The sequence below is a fragment of the Mauremys mutica genome, chromosome 17 (genome assembly GCF_020497125.1).
Source record: "Mauremys mutica isolate MM-2020 ecotype Southern chromosome 17, ASM2049712v1, whole genome shotgun sequence".
NCBI lineage: Eukaryota > Metazoa > Chordata > Testudines > Geoemydidae > Mauremys > Mauremys mutica.
In genome coordinates this window covers 28,334,222-28,352,793 of record NC_059088.1, presented here as the reverse complement: position 1 = coordinate 28,352,793, position 18,572 = coordinate 28,334,222, and the positions used below count along the sequence as shown (strand labels likewise).

At 63.9% G+C, this 18,572-nt stretch overlaps 2 protein-coding genes across 2 annotated transcripts in view; both read right to left on the bottom strand.

Moving 5' to 3' along the window:
- The window catches only part of INTS3 (integrator complex subunit 3), a 65,191-nt gene extending 62,352 nt beyond the window's left edge, over positions 1-2,839 (bottom strand). The window contains exon 1 of the mRNA XM_044992025.1: positions 2,496-2,839. Within this exon, the coding sequence (XP_044847960.1) occupies positions 2,496-2,588 (93 nt within the window). The 5' untranslated portion in view covers positions 2,589-2,839. The remainder of the gene's footprint in view (positions 1-2,495) is intronic.
- A 5,515-nt stretch (positions 2,840-8,354) lies between these two features.
- NPR1 (natriuretic peptide receptor 1) overlaps positions 8,355-18,572 on the bottom strand; it is a 34,487-nt gene continuing 24,269 nt past the window's right edge. Inside the window, exons 11-22 of the mRNA XM_044991837.1 lie at positions 17,947-18,051; positions 16,568-16,639; positions 15,778-15,937; positions 14,749-14,904; positions 13,999-14,167; positions 13,474-13,620; positions 13,080-13,203; positions 12,080-12,148; positions 11,174-11,348; positions 9,676-9,774; positions 9,326-9,417; positions 8,355-8,986 (exon numbers count right to left, since the gene is read on the bottom strand). Coding sequence (XP_044847772.1) covers positions 8,924-8,986; positions 9,326-9,417; positions 9,676-9,774; positions 11,174-11,348; positions 12,080-12,148; positions 13,080-13,203; positions 13,474-13,620; positions 13,999-14,167; positions 14,749-14,904; positions 15,778-15,937; positions 16,568-16,639; positions 17,947-18,051 — 1,431 coding nt within the window. The 3' untranslated portion in view covers positions 8,355-8,923. The remainder of the gene's footprint in view (positions 8,987-9,325; positions 9,418-9,675; positions 9,775-11,173; positions 11,349-12,079; positions 12,149-13,079; positions 13,204-13,473; positions 13,621-13,998; positions 14,168-14,748; positions 14,905-15,777; positions 15,938-16,567; positions 16,640-17,946; positions 18,052-18,572) is intronic.

The following is an 18,572-nucleotide window of genomic DNA, read 5'->3' as shown; positions in this document are numbered from 1 at the left end:
AACAGATATAGTTACATCTTAGGGAACAATCCTCACATACTTATTCTGTACTCTGATGGGTCACCAGGGAAGTGACTATACACACTGGAGTAACTGCGGAATCAGTATTAGAACAGTAATTTTTTTAGCTATAGAAAAAAGTGCACATACACAAACGTGTGTGCGCGTATATACACCCCTCTCCCCCACCCCACACACACACACACACACAGTTTCAGTATCTCCATAGCAGAGAAAGGGTCTGGGTATTTCTCTCTCAGCAGGAGCTGACGTTTTGAAGATAACTCTCTTCTAACACATGGTCTAGGGAGGTAAGACACAGAGAGTGCAACTCCCTGTCACAATAAATAGGAGACACACAAACTTGAAGAGTAGCTAAATGGTTAGTCTAAAAGAAAGATGTTACCCCTACCTTAAAGGGGCTTTAAAAGCATGCTGTCCAGTGATGAGCTGTGTCTCCTTTATCAGAACTCACAGCAGGCTCACAAGAGGTCAGCTTTCTCTCTGCGTTTTAGTTTACCATACCATATGTAATGCGTTTTGGAGGAACACTGTCACCTTAAACAATGTTTAACTCCTCCAAAACCTTCGCTTAACCTGCTGCTGTTATAATCCGCATCTCACATTGTTATAAGGAGAAGATTAGAAAAGACACTTCTCTTGAGTTTGCCACTGTGTTGACTTTGGGCATTTGACAGCCCTGTTCCCCCATCTGTGAGAGTGTTACATGCCCGCTGCATGGAAGAGGATTATTATTATTTTAAACATGAAAACGTGATAGTAAACCACTAAAACTGGCTGGGGGAATCAGGAGCAGGTGTAATAGCTGCCATTTTTATCGCAGTTCTTACAAACTGACTAGATTTCGAGTTGGTGTCCCTGTAACCGTTTCAGTGATTTAAAGTACACACACGAAGGAGAGATTCCTAACAATTAAAGCAGGGGACCATTTGTCAGGACTTCTGGATTCTCTTCCTAGTTCTGGTGCTTACCCAACTTCATGACCTTGAACAAGTCACTTCACCTGTCCGGGTCTCAATTTCCCCAGCTGTAAAAGAGCACTGGATAGGCAAGGTTTGAGAGTTGTACTGCCCTGAGATCCATGGAGAAGAGGCACTACGGAACACTAAATAATAGCGCTACATGGATTCCAGACAAGCCCCGGAGAGAGTCCTTGGAGAGGTTTCAAGGAGAATTTGAGTTTTCAGCTCTGACAGGCACACAAAGTGGCATTGCTCTGAGGACTGAGATGTTTTATTCAGACCTGGACTAGAACCAAAAATACACAGGGACAATTGAGAGTTTTGCCAATGGTACAGGAGTTTCCAGGCCCAGCAGGTTGATATATATCAGACCTTGAGACCAAGTAATTCCAAATACCTTTGGGTCTTTCTTTTCACTTGATTTCCAATATGATTTTAGCTGGCACTGTTTCAACAGTCCCTAATACATTTGCTTCTGGCTCATGGTAAATAAAAGCTGGCTCTGCAAGTCCTGTAGTTCATGAGACATTAGCCGCTCAAATCAAGTCACAACTAAAGTGATAGTACTTCACCCTACAATAGCTCCTTTCAGAGGATCTCAAAATGCTTTATGAACATTAATTAACACCCATGAGAGACAGGTACAATAATAGTTATCTACATTACCCATGAGTAAACGGAGGTACAGGAGATTACTTGCCCAAGGTCAGGCAGAAAGTCTGAAAGAAGAGCCAGAATAAAACCCAGAACTTGTTCAGCAGTTCTAACCACTATACTACAGAGCCTCAGCACCAGGAATGGATCCCAAAAGTCTTAGCTCCCAACCCTTCTCTAACCACCTATCCATAGTGGAGAAAAAAAGCAAGACAATAAGCAGAAGGACATGATTTCAAGGTCTCATATTTTGGGTCCTGCCAGGGCTCCAAAATGCTTTGGCAGTCAGTAGAAATACGTTCCTGAATGACAGTTTTCCTGTTATCAGAAAGAAAAGATAAGGAATCCTGTCAAGCCTGAAATCCGAAGCAGACTGTGATCCTGTTGCACAGTCCGTGCACCTCCGAAGTGCCCACAGTGAAGCAGCAGGGCCTGACCCCAGGGAAGGTGGAGAAACCAATGAGGAAGTGAAGAACCACTTGCCCACTGGGAACATTAGCAGGCCACATGCTACCGCTTGCCCTCCAGTGCAATGGAGTAAAATCGAGGGAGCTTTACCCAAATGCACACTGGCTTCAGCCTGAGCTGCCTCTCTCCTCCAGGAAACGCTGAGGCAGGGGAAAGCACATTGGGGAGCGAGACCCACTCTGTCCTAGCACAGTGTGTCCCCCTGGCCAGCTCCTTGCCCCAGCCTCCGTCCCACCCCTGACAGCCCCCTCTCCAGCAAGCCCCCCGGCCAGCTCCTTGCCCCAGCCTCCGTCCCACCCCTGACAGCCCCCTCTCCAGCAAGCCCCCTGGCCAGCTCCTTGCCCCAGCCCCCGTCCCACCCCTGACAGCCCCTCTGCCACCTGCACCTACCTCCTCTAACTCATCCTTGGCATCCAGGAGGGTGGAGAGCAGCAACTTCCCTCCTGCTGCTGCTGCTGCTGCTCCCCCCTTCCCCTTCTCCATGGCTGGGCAGGGGGCTCCCCGCGGTCACTCACAGCCCGGGGGCCGAGGGGGGAGGGCTCCACGGGGGGCTGCCCCGTCTCCCCCCCAGGAGGATGGGATGGGGGGGGGGCTCCTCTCTCACCCCGAGACCCCTCCCAGCACCTGCCTGGCACCTGCAGGGAGGGCTGCGGGGGGGGGACTGGGGGAGGCAGGTTCCCGCCTCTTTCCTGGGGGGCCCCTCAGCTCCTGCTCGGGGGGGGGGGGCTGGGTCGGTGTAACGGGGGCAGGTCCCCAGGCTGGAGGGGGCGGGGCAGGGGGAGGGGCTCTCTCCCCGGGGGGGGCTGTCTCCTCTGAGGGGACGGGGGGGGGCTCTGTACCCGGGGGGAGGGGGGAGCAGGCGCCTCCACACCCCCCACCCAGCAGCACAGACCGGAAGTTACTGGGAGCGACAGGCGGGGGGGCGGAGGAGGAAGCGGCTCACGCGCCGGAAGGACCCGCCCCTCCACCCCTCCCCGGCCAATGGCAGCGGGGAGAGGCCCCCGAGCGACAGGCGGGGAAGGTGGCTCCGCCCCAACGGCTCGTCACAGCTGGGGGCTGGGCCGGCGAGGCGGTGTGGCCAATAGGAGGGCGGGGGCGGGGTTTCCGTAGGGCTGGAGCGTCTCGCCCTGCTAGGCTGGGGCCGGGAGAAGCGCGAGGCCGGGAGTCGGAGCGCCCCTCCCCCCTCCCCGTGCAGCGCAGCGCGCGTCCCCCCCCGCCGTGTGCAGGGCGCTGTACAATTTACTGCCCCCCCCGCCGCGTGCAGGGCGCTGTACGATTTACCGCCCCCCCGCCGTGTGCAGGGCGCTGTACGATTTACCGCCCCCCCGCCGTGTGCAGGGCGCTGTACGATTTACCGCCCCCCCGCCGTGTGCAGGGCGCTGTACGATTTACCGCCCCCCCGCTGCGTGCAGGGCGCTGTACGATTTACCGCCCCCCCATGTACATTGTGCTGTATGATTTACCCCCCCCCCGCCGCGTGCAGGGCGCTGTACGATTTACCGCCCCCCCACGTGCAGGGCGCTGTATGATTTACCGCCCCCCCGCCGCGTGCAGGGCGCTGTACGATTTACCGCCCCCCCCCATGTGCAGGGCGCTGTATGATTTACCGCCCCCCCCGCCGCGTGCAGGGCGCTGTACGATTTACCGCCCCCCCCCATGTGCAGGGCGCTGTATGATTTACCGCCCCCCCCGTGCAGGGCGCTGTACGATTTACCGCCCCCCATGTGCAGGGCGCTGTACGATTTACCGCCCCCCCATGTGCAGGGTGCTGTACGATTTACCGCCCCCCATGTGCAGGGCGCTGTATGATTTACCATCCCCCCCCATGTGCAGGGTGCTATATGCTTTGCCGCCCCCCCACGTGCAGGGCGCTGTACGATTTACCGCCCCCCCCATGTGCAGGGCGCTGTATGATTTACCGCCCCCCTGCCGTGTGCAGGGCGCTGTACAATTTACCACCCCCCCACCACGTGCAGGGTGCTGTACGATTTACCGCCCCCCCATGTGCAGGGTGCTGTATGATTTACCGCCCCCCCCATGTGCAGGGTGCTATATGCTTTGCCGCCCCCCCACGTGCAGGGTGCTGTATGATTTACCGCCCCCCCACGCCACGTGCTCTCCACTCCCCCACCCCATCGACCCTCCCCTGCAGCTCTCAGCCAGGGCTCTTCACCAGGGCCATGGTTCTGTGGCCTCACAGGCCGTGGGGCTGCCCCCAGCAGGGCACTGAGGCTGCAGAGATAAAGAAACTCACTGCTCTGGCTGGATCCTGCCAGGATCCCTCCCAGGGTAGCCAGCAGAGCCTGTTTGGCACATAACTTGTTCCACAGTTTCACTAGCCGCCTCCCCTCCCCTCCGTCCCAGCGCTGATCAGATACAGGAGTGCAGGGAACTGGGAGCCAGAAGGGGAAGTGTAGGAGGAGGCCAGGCACAGCAGAGAGCACCACAGCCGGGGTGATAAGCTCGATCCCCCGGGCGGCGCTGGGTCCCTGCCAAGCCCAGGCCTGGTTTCCCTTGGGTGTTCACGGGGGGGGACGACTCTCAGGGGGCTTGGGGACAGTGAAGGCGTGAGGGAGATCTGATCACGAGGGCCTAAGCGACAGCTGTTGGGGGCTGGGGGGGGGGAACAGGGTACCAGGGTGCAGCGCCCCACCTCCAGGACAGTTCGGAACAGGCCCTAGGGGCTGAAAGTCAGGCCTGTCTGGCAGCCGCTCGGTGGCCCCATGTGGGTCTCAGCCCAGTTCCTCGGGGGCAAAGTGCCCATGTCACATCAACCACCATCACTGCTGGTGCTAACTGGCCCCTTTGCCAGCCGCCTCCGCAGAGAGGCCAGAGCCTGCCTGGGCCACGGAGACCAAGCCCCCTCCACTTGGGCCGTGCGTGAGGGGAGCCTGCCGTGCCCAGCCTGGCTGCTCAGCTCCAGTGCCCGGTGGACGTCATAGGGCCCAGTCACAGCACAATCCCAGGCAGGGTCCCCCTTGCAGCGAGGGGGGGGGTGTCCCCAGGGTGCCCGCCCCAGCCATGCTCCGTCAGGGCAATTCCTGGCCTGGGCTGTTCACTGCCTCTCCCTGCCCCCCACAGGACCCCGGCCTGGCTGTGATGAAAACTGCAGTGGGAGCTAAAATCTGGCTCTGGGATTGTGCCCCCCAGTCGCTCCCCCATGGCAGTTGTAAGGGTCACAGCCCCCAGCCCATCCCCCCAGCTCGGTTCCAGGCTTCCTGCCATTGTCACGGGGTCAGCGGGTGGCTCTTCTCTGCCTGGGGTCAGGGGCCCGTGGCTGGCAAAGCTACTTCCTTCCCGGCTCCCCCTACAGCCCTGGGCCCCCCAAGAGAGCCTGCTGTGGGCCACAGGCCCTGGGCCGGGCCGGGGCTGGGCACGATTGGTCCCGTCTGTGGCTGCAGCTCACCCGCGGCTCAGGAGGACCCGCTCCCTAGGGCAGGCGAGCCCTGAGACCCCAGGGACCAGCTCCCCTCGCCCTCTGACCTGCCCAGGCTCCCAGGACCCTCCCACCCGCTGTCTGTCTGTCCATCCGTCTGCCTCGAGATCCCATCCCCCCCCTGGGAGACCCACCTCACCCTCCGACTGCAGAATTAGCCCCACAGCAGAGGTTCCCATTATCTGACCCTCCCTGGTGGTTCCCCCCTAGGCACAGGCACGATCAGGTTCCCCATCCCAGCCTGCATGAGGGCAGCAGAAGGGGGACCCCTCGATGGGGCTGGCCCAGGGGCACGAGCCCTGCCCTGCTGCAGGTACAGCATGTTACAGACCCACCCTGCGTGGCCAGCCCCACTGGTGCCCAGCGCTGCCCCTACGAGGCCTGGGTTCATCCCCACCTCAGCGCTCACTCGCTGGGCTGCTCTGGGTGTCCCAGGCCCCAGGCTGTCCCCCCGCAATGTCCTCCATGCAGCCTGTCCCCGGGAGCAGCCGCCTCTGAGCAGGGGTGAGGGCTCCCAGGAATTGCTGCCTAGTGGTGAGGCTGTGGCCTGCGGGGGGGAGGGGGGGGGCTGCCGCAGCTCCCCATCGCTCTCCAGCCACGTGGCTGGGGCCCAGAGGCAAACAGCCCAGCCTTCCCGGGAAGGCGTCATCAGCCCACCTTACAGGCGGCTAAACTGAAGCGCAGAAGTCAGTCAGCAGAAAAGCTAGGGCCAGAACCCAGGAGTCCTGACTGCCTCCCCGCCCCACGAGCCCTCTCTCACCCAGAGCCAGGGCAGAACCCAGGAGTCCTGCCCACCCCCCGTCGCCTGCTCTAACCCACACCCCTCCCACCCAAAGCTGGGGATAGAACCCAGGAGTCCTGGCACCAAGCCTGCCACCCTCACTGCTAGACCAGGTTTCCTGCCATGACCCCAGTGACCAGCGGGGGGAGCCAGGCACTCCAGTGAGATTCCCTATGCGCCTACTGGGGGCAGGTTACAGGAGCAGGTAGATTGGGGGGGGGGGGAGGGTACAGTGCACAAATGCCGTTCCCAGGGGTGGGGGCGTCAGAGGCAGGTTTTTGCAGCCACGGGGCCCCCAGCCAGCCGGGCGCTCACCCAGCCCGTGGGGGGGGGGGGGCGCTTTGCTGCTGGCCTGGCTGCTGACTTTGACAAATGAGCCCAGGGAACGTCCCGTTCAGGCCTGTGCGTTCCTGGCAGGGCCGGAGGTGCCTGCTCAGCCCTGCTGCCTCCCTCGCATTCCTGGCAGGGGCCAGGGCTTCCCGGCTCCGAGCGGGGGGCTGCCTGGCTCTCCTGGGGCAGGACTGGGCTGAGCCCTCCCTCCCGGCAGTGTCCCACATGCCCAGCTTGGCGCCCCTACAATCCTGGTGGGTCAGGCTCGGGGCGCTGGCACAGCTGTGTATGAGGGAGGGCAGGAGCGGGGGTGCTGGCAGAGCTGGTGGAGGCTGGAGTTCCACTATGGTCCCTGCCCAGTTGATCCCATTCCCCGTGAGGCAGGACGCCCCACCTGCCAGTCGGTGCCGCCTAGTGCAACCAGCCAGCGCCCCTTGGCTGGACAGACACCACCCAGCTGGGGCTCCAGGGGGCAGGAGGAGGGGCAGCCCCCCCCCCAGCCTGCAGCACAGGTGGGAGATGCCACTGCTGTGGGGCTGGGCTGCAGGGGCAGGGCAGCCCTGAGCCACCACGGTGCCCACAGGGGATCCTAACTGAACCTGGCGGTGCAGCGCCCATGCACTGCCTGGCCCCCTCTGCCCTGCAAGCTCCCCTACTCCCAGAGCTGGCCCTCCCTCCCCACGCGAGCCCCCACCGCCAGGGGCCTGCCCTCCCTCCCCCCAGGGCCCGCGGGCGTCATCGCACGGAGGGCAAGATACACAGGCTTTATTACAAAGAGTAGAGCTCTGGTGACGACGCCCTGACAGGGAGCGCCCCCCACTGTGTGTGTGCGGGGGGGGGGGAATGCCCAGCTGTGTGAGCTCCCCACACCCGTGGCTCCGAAGACGAGCATGGCGGGGCCTGGGGGACAGGCCCCCCAGGGTACAAGGCTCGGGGCTTGCGGGGGTGGGATCGGCTCCTGGCTCCGGCTCGGGGCCCCACCGCAGGGCTGGAGAGAAGGGGGCAGCTCCGAGTCCAGCTCCCTGAGGCTGAGGGCTGGGAACAGGGATGGGCCAGTGGTTCTGCTCCAGGGCTTTGTGCGAGCCAAGGGTGGGGGCACTGGGAGGTGGGTGGGGTTGGGGGCCACGCTGCTGCAGGGGTATCACCCCCCAGGCCTCCGTCCAACCATTCCATGCTCCCCCCTCACCTGACTCAGGCTGGCGGGCGGCAGAGACCCTTGGCGGGGGGAGGTTGTTTGAAGTGTCTGTGGAGGCCCTGCTGGGAGGGCTGGGTCCCCACCCAGCCTGTGTCTTGCTGGGCTCAGCCGCCCGCTGGTGCGTCTGTGTTGTACAGACAAAACTACACAGGATCTTTTCAGGGGGCAGGACAAAAGATGCCACATTTATTATGATAATTTGATTTATGACCAATAACTAATATCTTAATTCTTACACACACACACTATACCTAATACCCGCCCCCACACACACACACACAAAATCAGATGTTCTGCAGCTGCTGCATAGTTACCAGTCCTGAAATAGCTTGAGTTCGTGGCTTGAGTTTGCAGCTTGGGTTCGTAGCTTGTGGCGGTAACTGGCCAGGAAAGCCGGGCACAAGGACGAGCTGGGTCTCTGTTGGGCCTGCACCGATGCCCTTCCATGTTGGCAGCAGAATGTTACCCTCCAAAGACTTCCATCTCACCCATCCTTTTTGTAGGCTTTAGTTTGAATCCAGAGTCTGTAGGTCTTGCTGTGTCACGCTGCCTCTGGGTTTGGTGATTGATCACCCATCAATTGCAGGCCTGACTTTCAGCCTGGGACCTGGCTTTGATCTTCCTTCTATTGCACCTTTTCTGTTTAGGGTGGGCTCTGCTTACTTTGTTAGGGCTCTTGTCTGCAGCTTCAGCCAGTGGGGTTTGAACTTTATTTCATCAGGACAGGCTGGGGCTGGAGGTTGATTCCATCACCCATCCATACCTCAGTCACACGTCTAAACTAAACGAATAAGGTTACAGCAGGGTTTGCAAAACTGAAGGTTGGAGGAAGCTTTTACAAAATGGAGTGAGTGTTTTAAAATGGGGTTTGAATTACAATATGGCAAACAGTAAACAGAAGTTACAATGTAGGCAAGTGTAGTGACTGGTGAACAGAAGTTACATTAATAAAGTGAAGAATTAAAAACAATTTCATTGATCAGTTCTACATCTGTGGGAGGGGCCGATGCCCGGAGGAGAAGCAGGACGGGCCGGCGTGCAGGGGGATGCTGGTCCCTCAGTAGGCAGGCAGCCGGTCAGCCCCGCGTGCTGCTCAAGCGCTCACCCAGCAGCCAGTACGTCTGCATCTTGCCCTTGCCCTGCGGGAGCAGAGGAAGCTCAGGGAAGGACCCGGGGGTGCTCCCCCCATGCAGGGTCCCAGGCAGCCTGGCCTGGGAGGCGGGTGCAGGCCAGGGGCAGAGTCTGCTCTGGCAGGTGTCAGGAGATGTGGCAGGGTCGGGGCAGCCCCCCCTTGCTTGGCCCAACCCAGGCGGGGCTCAAGGGAGGGGAGCGTGGGGGGGGGGGGCATGTGTCCTGGCTGTGCACAGGAGCAGGACTCCATGGGGAGGGTACTAGTGCCCGGGGGAAGACAGTGGTGGGGGGACTGGTAGGGGGGCGATGAGGCTGGTGGGGGCAGGGGGAGGCCATGCTTCCATCACCTTCATCTCCACATCCCCACGCAGCTCCAGCTCGAAGCAGCCGACCTCCTCCAGGACGCTCTTGGTGGCTGACGACAGGTGGATCTTCAGGGCTGAAACCACAGACACGGGGCTGTGGGTAGCGCAGGGACACCCCCCCCCGCCCGCAGTGACCCAGCCCCCTCCAGCTCCCCGCAGCCACCTGCCCGGCCTCGGCTCAGCTCCTGCGGAAGGCGACTGGCCCAGTCCAGCCAGCTCCAGCCACCCGCTCCCCTCTGCTGGCCCCCCTGCTCCCCAGCACCCCTCCCCACTCCCCACCGCCTCCCATTTGCTGGCACCCCCGCCCCCAGCCCTGTGCCTGGCCCCTTTACCTTCCCCATTGGACTCCATCCGTGAGGCCGTGTTCACCGTGTCCCCAAAGAGACAATAGCGAGGCATCTTCAGACCGACCACCCCTGCGCAGACCGGGCCTGGGGCAGGAGAGACAGAGCGTTGGGCACCCCCCTGCAGGCTGCGCCCAGGGCTGCTTCACCCCCCCACCAGGGCTCACCCCTCCCCGGCCCGCTTCACATACATTCAAATCAACCAGCCCTCGCACTGATAGTGCTGGGCTTGTGCAAAGGGCCTTGCACGCTAGCGGCTCCCTGGGTCCGGCAAGGAAGGTCCCCAGTCAGCCGGTGGTAGAGCTAGGAATGGAACCCAGGAGTCCTGGCTCCCAGTCCCCCCTGCTCTAACCACTAGTCCTGAGATGTGGCACTCCATACACTTTATGGAAATATGCTGATGAATATGACATCACTGGAATTTGCTTTACCCTAAATACCCCTTGTGTGGTGCCATTAGAAAGCCTGTAATCTACTAAGTGTCTTATTCCTATATCTGGAGTTAGGAGAATAAGATATGAACTTGTATCACTGATGTAAACATATTAAGTGGAGGCCATTAAGGCTGCTCCAGAAACAATCAGTTGTAAATGGGCTTAGTTACTTGAAAGCCTCCCTGTGTACGTGTGGGCCAGCCCGTGGGGAATGGAGACTGGGGGGGGGTCTCACAGGACATGTGACCATGTCACCTGATACTGGAATCCATCTTAAACCTGGTACGTTTCCATTTCGAAGGAGGGGTGGGGACCCAGAGAGACGAAAGGATTCCCGCCTTGTGCCACAGCTCTAAGGGGGGTGGAGCAGGACAAAGGGGGCTGCCAGTCGTGAGAAACCCCCCGCTGACCACCTGAGATGTCTGCTGGACCTAACAAGGACGGTACCGGGGAAAGGCTTGGGCCCAGCCTAGTCTGTGAAAGAAGCTCATTGGAACATCTCGGAGGGTGCGAGATTACAGGTGATCGGTTTCTTAATGTGCTCAGCTTAGACTTGTGTGGTTTTGCTTTATTTTGCTTGGTGACTGACTTTGTTCTGTCTGTTATTACTTGAAACCACTGAAATCCGACTTTTTATACTTCATAAAATCACTTTTGTTTATTAATAAACCCAGAGTAAGTGACTGATGCCTGGGGGAGCAAACAGCTGTGCATCGCTCTCTAGCAGTGTTAGAGAGGGAGGACAATTGATGAGTTTACCGTGTATGAGCTTTATACAGAGTAAAATGGATTGATTTGGGGTTCGGGCTCCCAGAAAGGCTGAACACTGAGCACTGGGAAAGTCCCTGTTAAGTGAGACGCTCCTGGGCTGAGTGAATCTCAGGTTTAGTGAACTGCAGAGAGGCCTGGCCCAACCTGGCTCTGTGCTGGAGCTGACTGGAGTATTGTCACGGGGTCAGTGTGTGCATGGGGGGTCCCCTGGGGGCTCCCTGCAGCCCACTCCCTGGCACTGCTGGGGCCATGCTGTGCTTGCTCAAGGCCCCCCCCCTCACCGCTGTGGATCCCGATGCGCAGTTTGAGTTGCTGGTCCGGCCGGTGGCGGATCTTGAAGGTGCGCACGGCGTCGAGCAGGGCCAGGGACATGCGGGCCACCTCCCGCGCGTGCAGTTTGCCGTTGCGCACCGGCAGCCCCGACACCACCATGTAGGCATCGCCGATCGTCTCCACCTGCGGGGGAGGGGGGAGCACAGCCCTGGGGCAAACCAGCCGCACACGCTGCCCCCACCTCCCCGGATGGCTCTCGCTCCGGGCCTTGTGGTGAGGCTCGAGCCCATGGAGCAATGGGGGGGCATCTCTGTCCAGGCAGCTTAAGGGTGTGTGCGCGCACCCTCGCACGTGTGCGCGCACCCTCGCACGTGTGTGTGCACCCTCGCACGTGTGCGCGCCTGTGCCCAGGCAACCTCAGCAGACCAGGAGCCTCCAGCGTTGCACTCGGCAGACGCGCCCTCTTGCCCCCAGCTGACAGGGTCTGGAGGAAACTGCCCCTTCCCCCAGCGACAGGAGATTGGGCTGGGCAGGCCTGGCAGCGCCTCTGCTCCGTGGCACTGGCCCTTGCAGGGCCTGGCAGTGAGGGTGGCTCAGGGGGCAGTGCCAGCTCCTCTGACAGAGCAGCAGGGCACGGCTGGGGGGCGTGGAGCTGCAGCAGCTGCCTCAGGAGTGAGGATTTCGAGGGCCAGGAGGGCAGATCCAGCCAGCAGGGGGCGGCCTCGGATCCAGGGCAGAGCTGGGGGCACTTCTCGGCAGTGGCGTCTCCACCAGGGCAGCAGCATGCGGGGGGCTGTCCCGGGGTGGGGAGCAGCTATTTGTTCAGGCCAGAACCGTCGGTCTAAGTGAAGGCCGGTGTCGGCCAGACCCCCCCGCCCCTGGCAGGGCCCCCCCAGCCCAGGCAGCCCCCTCACCTTGTAGACGTCGAAGTTGTCGATGATGGCGTCGAAGCAGGTGTACAGGTCGTTCAGCAAGGTCACAACCTGCAACGCACACAGCAGGGGGGAGGGGAGGTGAGAGGCTGCGGGGGCTCGGCCTGGCCTGATCCCCCCACCCCTGGGGCAGTGAGCGCTCCCCCCCTTACGCGCCAGCCCCAGGGAGGTGGGAGATAGGCGGGGGGGGGCCGCAGGCTCCTGCCCAGGGGACCCTGGCTGCGCCGTCCCTGTGCTGCTGACGGATGAAGCAGTGACGCAGGCAGGAGCCTGGCCGCTCTGCCGAAGCAGAGGCCTGTGCCCGCCGGTGGGGGCGGGAGCCAGGGCTCCAAGCGCCGCCAGCCCTGCCTGTGCCTGGAACCCCCTGCTTGGCCCTCCAGCCTCCACGCAGCTCTGCCCAGGGCGGGCTTAGAACCCCGGGACCCCGCCCCCCCCGGTTACCTGCATGGGCGGGGGGGCTGCGCTCACCCCGCCCCCCCGGTTACCTGCATGGGGGGGCTGCGCTCACCCCGCCCCCCCGGTTACCTGCATGGGCGGGGGGGCTGCGCTCCCCACCCCCCCCCCCCGGTTACCTGCCTGCGGGGGCTGCTCTCACCCCGCCCCCCCCGGTTACCTGCATGGGGGGGCTGCGCTCACCCCGCCCCCCCCGGTTACCTGCATGGGGGGGCTGCTCTCACCCCACCCCCCCGGTTACCTGCATGGGGGGGCTGCTCTCACCCCGCCCCCCCGGTTATCTGCATGAGGGGGCTGCTCTCACCCCCCCCCCCCCCGGTTACCTGCATGAGGGGGCTGCTCTCACCCCGCCCCCCCCCGGTTACCTGCATGGGGGGGCTGCGCTCACCCCGCCCCCCCCGGTTACCTGCATGGGGGGGCTGCTCTCACCCCGCCCCCCCCGGTTACCTGCATGGGGGGGCTGCTCTCACCCCGCCCGCCCCGGTTACCTGCATGGGGGGGCTGCTCTCACCCCGCCCCCCCCGGTTACCTGCATGGGGGTGCTCTCTGCCGACAGGGCTGTGAACCCCACGATGTCGCTGAAGTAGATGGTGACGTTGTCGAAGGCCTCAGCCTGCACCGTCTCCCCGCGCTTCAGCTGCTCGGCCACAGAGCTGGGGGACAGCGAGAGCGGGGTGAGGGACGGGGGCAGAAGGGGCCTGGATGCCCAGGTGTTTGGGGGGCTCCCTGGCAAACAGTAGGGTGAACCCCCGGCTGGGGGAGAAGGAGCAGGCCCCCGTAGCACTGGGGGGCTGAGGGTGGAGCCTGGGTGCCAATGGGGCAGTCTAGGATCTGGTCTCAGGCATGAGGCCTGGTGCCCTCGGGAGTACGGGGGGTTAAGGAGCCTGCCTGGGGGTGGATGGGGGGTCCGGCCCGTCACTCACTGGGGCAGGATCTGGTAGAGCAGGACCTCGGCCTTGCGCTTCTCCTCCAGGTAGGCCTGCGTCCGCTCCTCCACCAGCTCCTCCAGGTTGTTGGCGTAGTGCTCCATGCGCGACAGCAGGTTGTCCAGGATGTTGCTGCTGTTCTCCCTGCAACGCACGGGCTGTGAGGGTGCTGGGCCGCGGGAACGACCCTTTCTCCCACCCTCGCAGCTCCCTCGCCTCCAGACCTCGCCGGGGGTGGGGCACCCCACGCCAGCCATGCAGCCAGCACAGCCCCCCACTCGCTCCCAGGGACTCAATGGAATAACCAGGGTGGAAGCGGCTGGGGCAGGGCCCCACGACCAGCCATCAGGGGGCAGGGCCGGACCTGCAGTCCCACCCGTCCCTCCATGGGCTGGGCGACTCGAGCGGGGCCTGTGCCAGGAGGCGGTGGGGAGGGTCTGACTGAGGAGTCTGGGCTTGGGGGGGCTGATGTGGCCGATTTGAGGGGGCTGGGAGTGACGGGGGGGGGGACGGGGCGTTCACCTGTTGAACTTGCGGAGCAGGATCTTGATCTGGTTGAAGTCCGGCCGCTCCAGCACGTCCTCGGCCCAGCAGTGCTGCATGAGCTGCCCCAGCTCCTCGATGTGGCAGGCCACGTTCACGGATGGCCGGAAGTAGGGGCGCTCGCCGCTCTGCACCCGCTCGATGATCTCTGGGGGCGGGGGTGAGCTGGGGGCTCCATGGGCAGCAAGGCACAGGCCCCAGATGCCCCCCCAGGGGCCACGGCCCAGGCTCACTTCCCACATCAGCCTCCCCTGAATGCCCCACTTGGCTCTAGGGCTGAGTGCACAGGATAGGACTCAGGACTCCTGGGTTCTCTGCCTGGCTCTGCCGCTTTCCCCTGCCTTCCAGCTGGCTGGTGGGTTGGGGCTCCTGGCTGCCCACCCCCCTCCTTCAGCCCTGCTTTCCTGGCACCTGTCCAGGGAACGGACCCCGCCCCATCTGCCCCAAATACGGGCTCTCCTGGGGGGGCCAAGCCCGGCTTCCCTCAGCCCAGGATTCCAGCCAGCACCTGCCCCGCTGGCACTCTGCTCCCTGGCCTCCACCAGCCCCACAGAGGCTCCTCTCCCAGCACACTGCCCGGGAACACCCCGTTTACACAGCCAGACGAGTGAGCTCCCCGAAGGGCACTCCCTCTGTGCTGGGCACCAGCCCCCCTGCAGGGCTCCTCCCTTCCCCCAGTACTCTCACTTTTGGAGTCCCCCCCCCGGGCTCCCCTCCCCCCACTCTCACCTTTGGGGCTCAGGTCCAGCCCCTCCACGTAGAAGACCCCGTTGCGCAGGGCTATCTCCTGCAGGATGATCCCAAAGCTGTATACGTCGCCCTTCTGGGTGCCCCGGGCCAGGGGCACCTCCATGCGCAGCAGCTCGGGCGCCGTCCACAGCTTCTCTGGGGGGGCGAGGAGACAGGGTCAGCCGGAGCAGGGGGTAGAGAGGGGCATGGCCAGGCCAGCAGGACGGAAGATACCCGGGTTGGCGGGGCTGCCCCGCTGCATTGTGGGTACCGCCACCTGGGGCCTTCCAGCCGGGCTGGGGCTTGGGAGGGCCTGGATCCGAGCCGCAGGGCTTTCCCCCCGCTGACCCGGCCTGGGACTGGGACTAGCGGAGGGGGATGGGGTGGCCAGTGAAGGTTGGGGGGGCATGTCTGGGACCAGCAGGGAAAGATGGGGGGAGGGTGGTGGCTGGTGAGGATCGGGGGGGCATGGCTGGGATCAGCGGGGGGGATGGGGTGGCCAGTGAGCATCGGGGGGCGGCATGGCTGGGATGGGGGGCAGTGGCTGGTGAGGGTCGGGGGGGGGCATGGCTGGGATGGGGGGCCCGTGGCTGGGCCCAGCAGGGGTTGGGGGCCTGTGGCTGGTGAGGGTCGCGGGGGGCATGGCTGGGATGGGGGGCACGTGGCTGGTGAGGGTCGGGGGGGCATGGCTGGGATGGGGGGGCCGTGGCTGGGCCCAGCAGGGGTTGGGGGCCTGTGGCTGGTGAGGGTCGGGGGGGGGGCATGGCTGGGATGGGGGGGCCCCTGGCTGGTGAGGGTCGAGGGGGTGGCATGGCTGGGATGGGGGGCCCGTGGCTGGTGAGGGTCGAGGGGGTGGCATGGCTGGGATGGGGGGGGCCCGTGGCTGGTGAGGGTCGAGGGGGGGGCATGGCTGGGATGGGGGGGCCGTGGCTGGGCCCAGCGGGGGTTGGGGGCAGGGTCCAGGCCGAGTGAGCAGGCTAGAGCCAGGCTGTGCCCCCCCCCCGTTTCCAGGGGCGCCGCGGCCCTCACTGGCGAAGAGCGCGTGGGAGTCGTCGGAGTCGGGGGCCAGGCGGAAGCTCTCCAGCCCGTAGTCCGTGATCTTGAGCACGAAGCGACTGTCCACCACGCAGTTGGAGGACTTGAGGTTGCCATGGGAGACGATCACCCCGTTGTGCAGGAACAGCATCCCCTGGGGGGGCAGAGAAGCGGGGTGGGGGGTGCTGGGCCAGATCCCCTGCCAGGCCTTGCTGGGGGGCAGCAGAGCTGGTGCCTGGGTCAGAGCGGGGCTGAGGCCCCATGGGGAAGGCACAGGGCTGCGTATGGGCATTGGGCACTGCAGGGAGCTGGAGGGGGCGCTGCAGGGGCAGGCAGGTGGGGAGGGGAGGCAGGGGGCCTGGGGGCTGCTGGGGGCCAGGTGCTACAGGGGGCAGGCGGGGGGCAGGCAGAGGGCTGGGCATGGGAGGCTGGGGGCTGCGGAGGCAGGTGAGGGGCTGAGAGGAGCAGGCAGAGGACTGGGCACGGGGGCCAGGTGCTGCAGGGGCAGGCGGGGAGCTGAGGGCTGCGGGGGCAGGCAGAGAGCTGGGCACAAGGGACTGGGGGGGATGGGGGCTGGGGCGGCAGGCGGGGGGCAGGGGCTGTGGGGGGGCAGACGGGGGGCCGAGGGCTGTGGGGGGGCAGGAGGGGGCTGGGCGCAAGGGACTGGGGGCCTGGGGGGGCAGGCGGGGGGCCGGGTGCAAGGGACTTGGGGGCAGGCGGGGGGCTGGGCGCAGGGGGCTGGGGGGGGCCGGGTGCGGGGCACAGGCGGGAGGCCGGCCGTTACCTTGACGATGTCAGTGGTGAGCGAGTACCGGAACATCCAGTCCAGCGTGATGCTCTCGTTCTCCAGGATGTCCTGCATGGGATGGGCACAAGCACAGAGAGGGGTGGGGGCTGAGCCGCTCTCCCTCCTCCCCCCAGCTAGGGCTCTGGATCCTTCTGCAAACTCCCCCCAACAGCCCCATCTCCCCACCAGCGAGACCTGCTGGTCACTGGGGTGGGGGTGGCACCGGACCAGGCTTGGCTGGTCTATCCTGGCGCCAACCCCTGGCGTGGGCGCGGTACTGAACCAGGGCCACGTGCAGCCGGCACTGGAGTGGGGGCTCTGCGCTGGTGCAAAGCGCACGTGGCACGGCTGGGGCTTGGCCACCCGCTGACGGTCCAGGGCGGGCCGGGCGGAGGGCAGTGGGGGACTTGACGGCTCTCCGTGTTCAGAGAGAGCTGGAGAATAAGGGAGCATGTCCCCATGGCGCCTGGCTGGCCGACAGGGAGCCCCACGGCCAATGGGGTACCCGGCAGGGACCCCCGGGGCCTCTCTCTTGGTCATTAGAGGAACTGCATCTGCGCCAGAGTGCGCGGCCAGGAATCCAGGCCTGTCATGAGACAGGAAACGTGGGAGGGGAGCGCCCTCCCCCCCATAAATCATCCCGCTTGGAAACAGCCCCCGCACCAGCACTCGCTGGGCCCAGGGCGGGCCCAGCCATGCCCCCTCCTTTTAATTCAGACACCGCCCCCGCCATCGCTGCTGCAAAGTGTGACCCTCCCAACACGGGGACCGTCCCGCTGGGGCCCCCGCTCCCATGGGCACTGCTGGGGCACGGACAGGCCTGCCCACTGCTCTGCATGTTTGCACCGAGACCAGCCTGGACACCAGGTCACAGCCCTTCTCCTCCTCCCATCGGCAGGGGATCGGTGCCTAGCGACCCCACCCGGGAACGGCAGCACGCAGGGCACTGGGGACCAGGCCTGGGGGCTCCTCAGGAATCCCACCGGGCCCCTCCCCTGCTGCCCCAACGCCTTCCAGCAGGCTCTGCACAGCACCAGGCGAACCTTCACCGGCTGCCACATGGAGCCTCCCCGCCACCTCAGCTGGCTCTCAGGCCCCCTGCTCCCACCCACTAGCCCCCACTCCCCTCCCAGAGCCTGGGAGAGAACCCAGGAGTCCTGGCTCCCAGCCCCCCCTGCTCTAACCACCAGCCCCCACTCCCCTCCCAGAGACCAGGAGAGAACCCAGGAGTCCTGGCTCTCAGGCCCCCTGCTCCAACCCACCAGCCCCCACTCCCCTCGCAGAGCTGGGGGGAGAACCCAGGAGTCCCAGCTCCCAGTCCCATCCACTACCCATGACTGCATCTCCTCCACCCCATGGCCCCTGCGCGGCGATACCTGGAGGCTCCCGCGTGGGCAGTACTCCGTCAGGATGCAGATGTTCGGGGGGTCCGTGCAGGCTCCGACGAAGCGGGTCAGGTGTTCATTCTGGACGTCCCTCATCTGCAGGGGGGTGGAGAAGGCAGGGTTAAGGGGAGGCCGCTTGGAGTCCCTACTGCCTTTCCTCCCAGAGTGCTTTGCAGGCCACTCACCCAGCACTGGGATGCAGCCGCCTCCGAAAGGCACGTGTGGGGCAGGCCTGCCTGTGCCCCATCGGTGCCCATGGGAGGGGGGCCCCCAAGTGGGACAGTCCCCATGTTGGGAGGGTCACACCATTTCTACAAGGGACCCCTCACTCAGCTCTGAGATGCAGCCACCTCTGGGGTGGGGCTCAGCAGCTGTTTAACCAGGCAGGAGCTGCGGAGGAAGCCTCTGCTCAGCCTAATGAAGGATTTATCAGGCCAGTCAGGTGGGCAGGAAATTGCTTGGCCGGCATCCAAGCGCGTGATATTTACGAGGCGAGCTGAGTGCGGGTGGGGTCCAAGGTGGCTCCGTGATCAGCAGCCCCAACTCCCTGTGCTGAATTCCAGTCCCAAAAGCAGAGGAATGACCCAATGCAGCGCCCCCTCCACCCCCTGCATCTC